The sequence below is a fragment of the Aplysia californica genome, unplaced genomic scaffold, assembly GCF_000002075.1.
Source record: "Aplysia californica isolate F4 #8 unplaced genomic scaffold, AplCal3.0 scaffold01276, whole genome shotgun sequence".
Lineage (NCBI taxonomy): Eukaryota > Metazoa > Mollusca > Gastropoda > Aplysiida > Aplysiidae > Aplysia > Aplysia californica.
Genome location: NW_004798546.1, coordinates 125993 through 138023, shown reverse-complemented (window position 1 = coordinate 138023; position 12031 = coordinate 125993). Strand labels below are relative to the sequence as shown.

Here is a 12031-nt window from a genome sequence, read left to right as displayed (position 1 = left end):
AGGGGTGAGTCACACATATATTGTTTGCTTCCTAGTCTAGAGGCAAGGGGTGAGTCACACATATATTGTTTGCTTCCTAGTCTAGAGGCAAGGGGTGAGTCACACATATATTGTTTGCTTCCTAGTCTAGAGGCAAGAGGTGAGTCACACACATATTGTTTGCTTCCTAGTCTAGAGGCAAGGGGTGAGTCTCACATGTGGTGCTAGAGGGGTGTGGCAAAGTGTGAGTCACTCATGTGATGTTTTGGTTATTGCAGGGGCTTTCTAGTCTATGGCACATAAAATTTTTGTTGTTTGTCATATTTCGGGGTTTCCTAGTTGTGAGGTTTAGCACGAGAATCTCAATCAAAAGGTTCATGCATATGTGATAACTGGATAGCTCTAGAGGTTGCTGGATATTAGTTTGATTCTGTGGAGGCTAGAATGGCAAGTTTCTACAAAATGTCTAGTCAAAGGGACTGTAGTGAAATCTTATAGACATGCCATCTTTTGGGTCTGCTTGATCATACAGGGGTCATTTCACATATATTTCAAGTTAAAATTTATGTACAGCATGTGTTGACTACATACTCAGATTGTACTATTACCACATCATGCATTTGAGAAGCTGCATTCCACACAGTTACCCATGTGACATTTTTGAGAAGCTGCGTTCCACGCAGATGGCCATGTAGTCACACTATATCATATTTCTTTCCAACATGTATTTCCCCTTTCTCCCTTGACTGTTGCTGCATTGTGCATTCGAGAGGTTGCATTTAACTCAGGAGGAACATTTCTTTACAACCTGTGCTTCCACTTTCTCCTCAGACTGTTACTGCGACATGCATTTGATAAGCTGCGTTCCACGCAGGTGGCTATGGTTCACTGCAGTGCTCAGACCAACCCAAGCCACATCCTGCAGAAGCTGAGCCAGACATGCATGGTGATCTCCACAAACACAGGCCGCGTCTACCGACCCAAGGACTGCGAGCGCCTGCTGCTCTATCTCAAGGACATCAACCTGCCCAAGCCAGACAAGTGGGGGACTTGTCAGATGATTGCTTTCTTACAGCAGGTACATGAGTGTGCCTACCACTGTGTGTTGTGTGTGTGCGTCTGTGTGTTATGTGTGTGTGTCTGTGTGTTTTGCATGTGGTTGTGGATTATGTTTGTGAATTGGGGGGGGGGGTGTAAATCATCTGCCATTACATTGTTTTTGCTGTTGTCATCTTCTCTCCTCTCTAACACTCCCACCCCAGCCACTCCCATCCTCATCTACCCACTCAATTTCCACAGGTGGTGACCTACAATGGTTTCTATGACTCTAATCTGGAGTGGGTTGGATTGGAAGGTGTCCAAATTGTGGCCAGCATGAACGCCGGTGCCACCCTGGGCCGACACAAACTGACCCCTCGCTTCACCTCTGTCGTGCGTGTCTGTAACGTTGGGTATGTCAACTACTACCACCCTCAGCTTCAACAATAACTACCACATTTGTAACTGGCTGTAATGTTGTCATCATAGCCATTGCAACTGCTACAAGAACTTTGACCACAACTATGAGCCACAACCACTATTGTTACTGCATCAACAACCTCACTTTTTTTCCACATTTTAGCAAATCACATGTGGAACTTCTGTTTTGTTGCAAGCAAAATAGTTGTGTGAATTACAGTGGCTTTACACAGCTCCTCATTTTCCTTCTCATTTTTCTTGTTGATGTCTAAAATAAGGAAGGATCATAAGTCTAGTGATAAGATGGTTGCATTTCATGTTAGAGTACCTATTATCTCACTAGTCTATGGTGTGGATGGCCGTGGTTTAGATCCTCAATGTAGTGTTCTTGCACTTGGGTTGTTGGAGAAATAAGACCGTCCATTCACTTACTTCAGTTTTATCAGAGATAGATGTTAAATTTGGAGGTATAACATCTTAGATAAATGTTCATTGCTAAGAGGGGCATTAAACTTAAATGATTGCCGTCTATAATTACTAAGTCAATGACTGGCCCTGGTTGGGGGGGGGGGAGAAGAAAAAGTAGGTGAAAAAAAAGATATAATGTCCTTTTGTACCCGCCAGGTACCCAGACCGTGACCAACTCCAGACAATCTACAGTGCGTATCTCCGTCCCATCATGCACCGGCAGCTGGCCCGTCACTCTGTGTGGGGCAGTGCTTCCAAGGTCCACGCTCTGGCCGCCAGCATGATACAGTTCTATGAACAGGTGGGGAGTTACAGGGTGGCCTACTTCACTATTTTGTCTTGTTTGTTTGTGCAGGAGGCTGGAGGGTGCTACTGGTGGGCCCTACCTCTTTACTTGTTTGGGTGGTTGGAGGGTGTTACTTCTTAACTCCTATGGGTGGTTGGAGGGTACCAGTGGTAGGTCCCACTTTTTTTTATCACTTGGGTGGTTGGAGGATGCTTTTTCTTTATTTTTGTGGGAGCTTGGAAGGGCTCCTGGTAGGTCTTACTTCTTTGCTCGTGTGGGTGATTGGAAGGTGCTTTTGACAGGTCCTACTTCTTTTCATATGGGGGTGGTTTGAGGGTGTAACTAGAAAGTCTTATTTATTTCCTCTTACATAAAAATGATTGGACAGTGCTACTGGTTGTTGCTACATTTTTACTCTCCCTCTTTTTTTTTTTTTTTTTTGTTGGTCTTGCTTTTTTTCCTTGCACTGAATAGTGGCTATAGGGTCAATGTGATTCTCTTTCTGCAAACTGTTAGTTTGTTTGTTTGTTTTTACTGAGTTAAACAGTTAAAGTTGATTGACCAATTCATATTCTCATATCTTCTGTGATGGGAGACTCCTTCAGTCTGGCAATAAATGTTTTATCCATTCTATTCATATTACTTTACCACTTCAGTGCCCTGTATTGCAGCATGAGTTCGAGTCTGTGGGTGGCTGATGGGCGCTAAGGTGTCGTTTCCTCTTTCTTTTATATCAAAAAATATTTCTTTTGTTTGTATCTGACTCTCTAGTAACCCTTTTAATCTTTGATACTCTAATGACCCATTTGAACTGCAAGGGCTGTAAAACTTGTACAAAAATTTCAACTAAAGTTTGAGTCTATTGAAGAACCTGTATTGTTGTTATTAGGACTGTCCAGCTCATCATATCAAAGATAAACATTCATTCAAAGACACTTACTCTTAAGTAGCCAAAAACGTGTTCAAATGGGGTGAAGGTCAATCAGATTGGAGGGTGCCCCTGGTAGGTCGTGCATCTAGTTTCCCTGTGTTTTTTCTGTTTGTTTGTCTGTCTATCAGTTGTGATTCTTTCCAGCACTACATGGCTGTTATTGTGTGGATGTCCTTCTCTTCACTCAAAGTCAAATGATGTCAATCAGTTCAACCATGTAGTTGGGCAGATTTGACTTTCAGAGCGTTTTGATCAGAGAATATTTTCCAACCTTCACAGCTAAGGTCAAGATTCACAGTGGATGACCACAGCCACTACCTGTTCACACCACGTGACCTCACCAACTGGACCTTGGCCTTGCTACGCTACGACCTCACGGCAGGGTCAAAGGACAATACTGCAGACACCGTGCTGGAGGTGTGGGCCTATGAGGCCAGGCGGCTCTTCCGTGACCGCATTGTTGGCCAGGACAACCGCAGCAAGTTCGACAACATGCTTATGTCGGTTGTGCGTTCTGATTGGTCTGCAGACATCTTTGATAACATTGACAGTAAGTGACAATGTGTATGATGAAGAAGTAGTTTAGAGGTCACAGGTCAAACTTGAAGATTTAAAGCAAAGGGAGCATGAAAATGTCACCACTTTTTATGGCCAGGATAAGTTTCTACATACTCCCTTTATCCAGACACTCTGTACTCTGACCCTCCCCTCAGTGCCTTTTCCTGAAACCAGGTTGTTTATATTTTTCATACTGCAGACGTATGCCCCAAATTTTTAAAAATATTTTTGTGAATTCACACCTCCATCAACACTGATTATTTTGGAGGTGGGCTTTAACCCTGCCTGTTGGGACCCATCCAGGCTGAGCTGGATACAACATACCTGCAGAAAGACCAAGATAATTGATAAAAATTCTCCCCGCATGGGAACAAACTTGTGTCTTCTGCATGCAATGGCGAAGCACCAAACTGCTTCAACACAAACACAGGTTGCCATAATCTGGATATTGTAGAAGTGGCAGATAAAGAAAACAAAATGAATGTTCTCAAAATGAACTTTTCTGTCATATCTGTTCCCTTTTTTATCTGTGAAGCCAGATTGTGTAAGATTCTTGTTCCTCCCTCGATAGTGATGTGTTGCTGAAAATTTTATGATGTTTTCGTTCTCCATCAGACACCTACTTTGTGACCTGGGGGGCCCGCACAGACTCAGGAGGTCCAGCAGTCGGGGCAGGCGCCCCATTACCTCCCTTTGGCAAGCCACTTGGGAAACTGTCAGAGGAAGATCTCAAGGCCACCATCGAAAAAGGCATCAGGATGTACAGTGAGTCAGAATGTCTATGTGTCTGTCTATGTGTGTGTGTGTGTGTGTGTGTCTGTGTGTGTGTTTGTCTGTCTGTGTCTCTGTGATATACGAGGGGCATACCAAAAGTTTTTTACCTGACCATGAAGGAATAAAGGTACAAAGCTGAAATTTGGGGTGAAGGCCAACAGTCATCTTCCTAGACTGCTTTTAAATTTTTAGGAAATTTCAGATTACTTGTTTAACAATCAAGGCACTGTTAGTAAATGAGGGTATGTTCACCAGTTTCAACATAAAAATGGAGAAAATGGAGTGCCGGGCAGTAATGAAGTATTTGTTCTTTCAGGGCAAGCAACTACAGGATATTTTTACGGAGATGCATGCCGTATATGGAAATGATTGCCCATCCTATGCTGAGATAAAATCTTGGTGTAAAAAAAGTGATGATGAGGTCAAAGAAACAGTAGAGGGCTGGTTTTCTGACTTACAGAGGGTCCTCTATTTTCAAGGTCTTTTCAAGGTCATACACAGATAGCAAACGTGAATAACTCTGGGAGGCGACTACATAGAGAAAGACTAAGCTTAGTGCCAAATTTCAGCTTTCTACCTTTATTCCTTCATTGTCAGGTAAAAAACTTTTTGTATGCCCCTCGTATATTCCAAGACGACACACATATGCCTGGTTGACACCCATTTACTTTTGTTCTTTATACATACACATGCTCCTACAGGAAACACATACACTTGTATATGTGTCACGATGCGGTGAAATCATGCGCTCGTCAGTTTTTGGGCACGTGGAGTTATTGGTACCATTTGAAAGCTTATTCATTTGTCTTGCTTTGGATGAAAAAAATATCCATTTATCTTAAGTATAAGTCGAGATATTTGTGAATAAAGGAGCTGGGAGTCACCTGGTTTTAGAGGTAAAATTTGTGAGAAAATGGGCGCCAAAGATAAGTTATTTCCTTAGCCTGAGAATCAGTGGAAACTGAAAATGTACATTTTTTGTGCCTTTAGTCATGATTTTTCAGTAAAATCCACACACATGTGTTCTTTAATGGCCATGATAGGTGTCGAGGCAAAAAACGAAAATTTTATAAAAATTCACAAACCTGCGGAGAATGCCACTTTCTTCGCTTTGCTTATTTTGACGAACGCCTGATTTCACTACACTGCCTCACAAATATCTCTATCCATCCTATGAGGTCAGAAAAACACTCATGACACACATACACTCACACGCTGTGCACACGTAGTTGTATAAGTACATGACATTTTGTATGCACTTGTTCACTCACCGCACACTCTCATATACCAACATGTGGAATGTACACCTGCACACATATACACTTACATATACGTACATCATGCACATACACTCATATGCTACACAGACTCACATATAGCCTACCTACATGACACATTTACACTCTCACATCATACACACTCACATATACACCTTTTTCTGCTCCATAAGATTGAGGACATCAAGAACTAGTCATCCTGATCTTTCCTGAGGTCCTAGAAGACATAACACACATACCCTAATTTGCCATGCAGACACAGATGTACTTCAATAATAATTTGTCTGTGCGATTAGGTCTAGAATAATGGGGACTTGATCTCCTGATCCTCTGTAAGGTCGTGGAAAAAATGGAACACATACACTGACATGCTATACACACACTTGTGTGTTCATTTATTTGTCTGTCTCTTTAGGTCGAGAAAACCGGGAGCTGGACATCCTGATCTTCCGTGAGGTCCTAGACAACATGGCGCGGGTAGACCGTGTACTGACCAAGCCTAGCGGGTCACTGCTTATGGCGGGTCGCAGCGGCGTGGGTCGCCGGACAGCGGTCAGTGTTGTGGCCAGCATGCACCAGATGCAACTCTTCTCTCCCAAAATTTCCAGGGGCTATGGCCTCAAGCAGTTCAAGAATGATCTCAAGACGGTAAGTGCCCATGTCAAGGCCATTCATTTTTAGTGTTTTGTTTAGTAGAAGTAAGACAAAGATGACTTCTTTTTAAAACACATGTCATCACAGGGTCTTGAATACCTTACCTTAGCTGGAAAGATTTATGGAAAAAGAGGCAGCCTGCCCTAACTATGTCCTTATACCCCCCCAAGTAACTCAAGAAGCAGGCATAGAAGGCAACCAAGTAGTTTTGTAATGTCCATTTATGACCCCCCTCCTATCCCTAGGTGATGCAACAAGGCAGTATAGAGGGCGATACCCAGTAGTTCTGTAATGTCCATCTATCTGTCTGTGGTTCCCCCCCCCCCTCCTATCCAGGTGATGCAACAAGCCGGTATAGAGGGTGAGCAGGTCGTCCTCCTGCTAGAAGACCACCAGTTTGTGGAGCCTCAGTTCCTGGAGTTGGTCAACAGTCTCCTGTCTGCTGGTGAAGTGCCGGGATTGTATTCACCTGAGGAGTTGGAGCCCCTGCTCACACCGCTCAGAGATCTGGCATCAGAGGTCGGATTCCGTGGAACTATGATCAGTTTCTTTGCCGCTCGTGAGTGATAAATGGAGAATTTGGACTAAAATTGTCTCTCTTTTCTTCTATTGTCCCTTTGACCTTTTTTGATTTGTTCATAATCACTAGACTGTTTTGAATTGCTTTATTTTTCAACGCACTTGTTGCTGGAAATTGGCTCTGTTAAAATTTTCTGTGTGGTTTGAACTTTACTTTTGTCTTGAAAGAAAATGATGTCTTCTGATGCTTTATTTGTTGCTTTATATTGCTTTAGACTCGGATATTGAAAGACACACATGTATGCTTGTTTGTATGTGTGTGAAGGCATGTGTGTCAGTGGGTTTATATTTGATTGTAGATCAGATGTATGTTGCCATATATATATATAAGAATATGTGTGCATTTGTGTGTATGAGCAGATTGGTGTGTTTTTTGTGGGTAATATCTATTGTCCTTATCTCCCCTTTTTCTTTTTTATGTTTGTTACTCTCTTGTAACACCTCTAATCTTCTGGCGCTCATATGACCTTGTGCAGTTGCGAGTGCTGTAAAATTCTTACTAAAACTAAACTAACTTTCGTGGGTAATAAGTGTGTCTGTACTCAAACATATCCTGCTATCTACATGTACTTGCATGTTGGCCCAATTGTTCAGTAAGATGGAGCTCTACCCCCCCCCCTCCCAATCTCTAAATCCACTTTGATCTGTTACCTGTGTGTGTATTGACCCTTGACCTATATGTGTTACCCAGGTGTGTTACACAACTTGCACATCGTCCTGGTGATGGACAGCACAGCCAACAGTTTTACTTTACACTGTGAGAGTAACCCTGCCTTGTACAAGCAGTGCTCGGTGCAGTGGATGGAAGGCTGGAGCCGGGAGAGCATGGTCAAGGTCAGTGGTTATTTATAGTAATAGAAAATCTGTTCATGGTAATCTGCTATCTGTTTTCAGTTGTCAAGCCTTGTGCAGACAGTCCTTGGTTCAGAGGGTGGAAGATGGAGTGGAGAGAGAGAGAGTTTGCTCACTGTTAATTGTTTGTCCATAATAAGTCAGTGTTTATTTTCATGGTAAATTAGTGTTTGTTCATAATAGTTCAGTATTTATTCATGGTAAACTTGTGTTTATTCACAATGACCTAGTATTTATTCATAATCATCCTGTATTTATTCATACATGCTCAGTATTTTACTCCTAGTAAACTGGTGTTGGTTGATAATAATTTGGGGAGAGGTGGGGGTTAATAGTAAACCAATGTTATTCATAATAGTCAAGTGTTTATTCATAGTTAACCAGAATCTGTTTATGATAAACCAGTGTTTATTCACAGTAAAGCACTGTCTGTTTATAGTATCCCACTATTTATTCACATTTAACCTGTGTCTGTATTTAGTCACTCAGTGTTTTTTCACAACCCTCCCCCTCCCTTTCTTTCCCCTAGGTCCCATGGATGCTGTTGACGAGACCACCAAAGATCGAGGGTGGTTCGATCGGCGAGCCAAAGGGACACAAGAAGAAGCTGTCCGGAGGAGAAGAGTTGTTGAAATGTTTCCTTCACGTACACGAGTCGTGCAGCGCTCTGGGTGCCACGCCACGCCGCTACATGGTGTTCCTGAACACGTACCAGTCCGTGTATGAGAAGAAGAAGAGCAGCATTCAGGAGAAGCAGCAGCATCTACAGGTGGGGGAGTATTTTGTCTGTTGTGCATGGCTTCACACCTCAATGACCAGTTATATCCTGTGGCTTTCGGTACCAATCAGTCAGGACCATAGTTGACTATGCTTTCTGAGAAAAAGTGCTCAGAGCTTATACTTGTATGGGATAGAGCACTGTATAAATGCAATCTATGCAATAAAAATTCTCCTCTTACAGGAATGGTCATCTGCGTGCAATTGCAAAACACCTAACTGCTACACCACAGATGGCAGTGTATCCATCTCTCTAAGATATGAGTGAGTTTATTTTTAACACCCATTGTGTGTGACACCATGGTGAAGTAAGGCCTTCATCAAAGTAATGAAATGGAAGAAGCAGACATTTTTTCACTGTAGAGCAATTTTTATAGATTTTTTTGGGTCACAACACCTTTTCCATCCATTTAAAAACACATTTCAGTGTGGATTTTACTGAAAAGCATTGATCATAGGCACATTCATAAAATTTTCCTAATTTTGGGTTTAGTATCTCTGAACAGCTAGCTAATGAAATTATTCTCCGTAACCAAAACCAACTAAACATTGTATTGTTTTCTCTCAGGCGGGCGTGTCCAAACTTAATGACGCCAAAGTCCTGGTGGATGACCTGAAGAGAAAAGCCGGAGAACAGAGCCACCTACTGGCCGAGAAACAGGGGGAGGCTGATGCGGCTCTCAAGGAAATCACAGTAAGTCTCTGCAGACTTTCTAGTCATTCAACGTTTTTCTCCCTTGTCTGTCATTTTGTCTATGATTTACCTGGTGCATCAAGGTTGAAAAGTGTTATTCCAGGATCCTGTTTTGTGGCACCCAAAGTGTCCGATTTTGATGATCATGCCCTGTTGAAAATAACTTCAGTATGAGAGTACTTGCAGTCTGTATTGGGTTCCACAAGGTAAGATAATGGCACACTGTACAGGCCGGCATGGCATGTGGAAGTACAATGATCTACAGTTGCACTTGTCCTGTGCAGTTAAGGAGAAAAGTCATTGTGTAAGATAGATGGTCGTCTAAGATAATGTCATTGTAATATTTTTTTTAACACACGCAAGGAAACGGAAAGTGGTCATTTGTACATGAGATTGTTCAGGACTGGTGGCAGTCAGAGTAAAACTAATATTATGAATTCTCACCTTTTCTCCTGCAAAGAGTTTGTCATGTTATGTTATGTCTCTATGACCAGGTGAGCATCAATTACATGTTTGTTACCTGTTCAAAGTGAGTTATGCTTGTTTGTGTTTTGGTGAACATGTAGATTAATTATCTGACTGCCATCTTCACAGAGTTAGTCTTATTGTATTCTGTTTGTGTGTATCTTGCTGAGCACATAGAATACTTATCTGCTTGTGTTCATCACAGAGAAATTAGTCGTATCCAGGTGAGCATGCAGAAAACTTTTCACCAAATTGTAACTTAAACAAAGTGAGTCATATTCTGTTAGTTTGTATCCAGCGTAGCATGCACAATGCTCACCTGTTTGTATTCGACATAGAATTAGCTATACGAGAAGCATCATGGTGAAAGCAGGCGCTTGTGAAAATAGTGAAAGTGAAGAAACTGGCATTTTTCGGTAGGTTTGAGAATTTTTATCGAATTTTTGTTTTTTGGCTCAACACCTTTCATATCCATTAAAGAAAAGATTAATGTTTTGATTATACTTAAAAACTTTGATTAAAGCACAAAAAATGGAAATTTTCCGTTTCCACGGACTCTCAAGCTATGGAAATTACTAACTTTGGCAGCCATTTTCTCGCTAATTATGCCTCTGAAACCATGCGACCCCCACCTCCTTCAATCACCAGTATATCGACTTGTATCCGAGATGAATGGTTATTTTTTCATCAAAAGCAAGACGTATGAACAAGCTTTAAGATGATACCAATAACTCCACATACCCAAAAATTGACGAGCACCTGATTCCATTGCGCCGTGACTCATGTTATTTTATCTTTTTCATGTACCCATGTGAGCATACAGGATAAGGACCTATTTGTAACATAGATAGAATAAAGTATGTTGTGTAATTTCTGAGTATCCAAATGAGCATGCATATAGAATACCTATTTGCTCGTGACCTTCACATTGTGCTATTTGTGTTTGACCAGGAGGTGAACTTGCTGAATAAGTACCTGTTTATGACCTTAATACAAAATGAGTAATGCTGTTTTTCTGTGCTCAGGTGAGCATGCAGAACGCCGGTGACCAGAAGCTGGAGATGGAAGAGTTGAAGAAAAGTGCTGCGGAGGAGAACAAAGTACTGGAGAAGAGGAAGAAGGCCATTGACACAGAACTAGCAGAGGTATGTGTCCTGTATAGTGTGTACTGTCCTGATGTTATATGTGATCTTTTAATGTCTTTCATCTCTGGAATTTTCATCTCAGGAATGACTTGAGACGTGAGCGATTTTAAGTGTCAAATAGTGACAACCAGCTTTTTTACTTATAAATACTTGTGTTTCAAATTTGTCATAAGTCGTATTTGAATGCTAATGTTTCCACTTTTACTTTTATCATAGAATATGTGCACGCTTATGTTTCAATCCCTTAAGAATTTCTCAACTGTGGATGAAGATCACATACTTTGAGAAAATCTTACTCAAATCAGTGCAAATTATAGATCTTTAATGACCTTGGAATTTCTCATTGTGTTTGTTATTACTGTTGATTTAAAGTTATTGTGACAAGTGTCAATATATTGCCCTCTCAACATCAAAAAAATTCGTCGTCAGGCAATGATGACTGAAAATTGGTTAAACTTTAGAGGGCGGGTAGAGGGTGTAACTAATAAGTCCTGTTTCTTTTCCCTCCTTATGTTGTTTCTGTCTGTCTGTCTATCTGTCTGTCTGCGTGTCTGTCTGTCTTGTTCTTGTCATGCACAAATAGCCATAATTGTCTGATGTGCTTCTCTTTACTCTAACAAAAAAAAACTAAATAACCATTACTAATTCGATGTTTTTCTGAAAGTAGCGATATATATGATTATACCTCCCCCCCCCCCCCCCCCCCCACACACACACACACCCCCTTGTCACTTTATTTGTGATCACCAGGTGGAGCCACTAGTCCAGGAAGCCCGCCGCGCCGTGGGTAGCATTAAGACAGAGTCGCTCTCTGAGATTCGAGCACTGCGAGCGCCACCTGACGTGATCCGGGACATCTTGGAGGGTGTTCTGAGGCTGATGGGGATCTTTGACACCTCCTGGGTCAGCATGAAAAGGTGAGTACCTTGATCTGTCTGTGGGGGGGAGACTTTCTCATGGAGTTTTACAGCAGTTGCAACGCAAACAAGTCATTAAGGGCTGAAAATTAGGAGCATCACTAAAGAGTAATATATTTTAAAAATAAGAAGCAGAGATAATAATAGATTATATGATAATAAATTACATTTATATTGCGCTCTATCTCTTACGAGTATAAGCTCTGAGTAGATAAGG

At 41.6% G+C, this 12031-nt stretch overlaps 1 protein-coding gene across 1 annotated transcript in view; it reads left to right on the top strand.

The window, feature by feature from the left end:
• Positions 1-12031, top strand: part of LOC101859067 (cytoplasmic dynein 2 heavy chain 1) — a gene marked incomplete at its 5' end in the record, with an annotated part of 43239 nt that overhangs the window by 3178 nt on the left and 28030 nt on the right. Inside the window, 12 exon segments of the mRNA XM_013090431.2 lie at positions 811-1057; positions 1279-1430; positions 2062-2206; positions 3402-3672; positions 4296-4445; positions 6147-6379; positions 6722-6944; positions 7656-7798; positions 8346-8585; positions 9162-9287; positions 10778-10897; positions 11648-11814. Coding sequence (XP_012945885.1) covers positions 811-1057; positions 1279-1430; positions 2062-2206; positions 3402-3672; positions 4296-4445; positions 6147-6379; positions 6722-6944; positions 7656-7798; positions 8346-8585; positions 9162-9287; positions 10778-10897; positions 11648-11814 — 2217 coding nt within the window.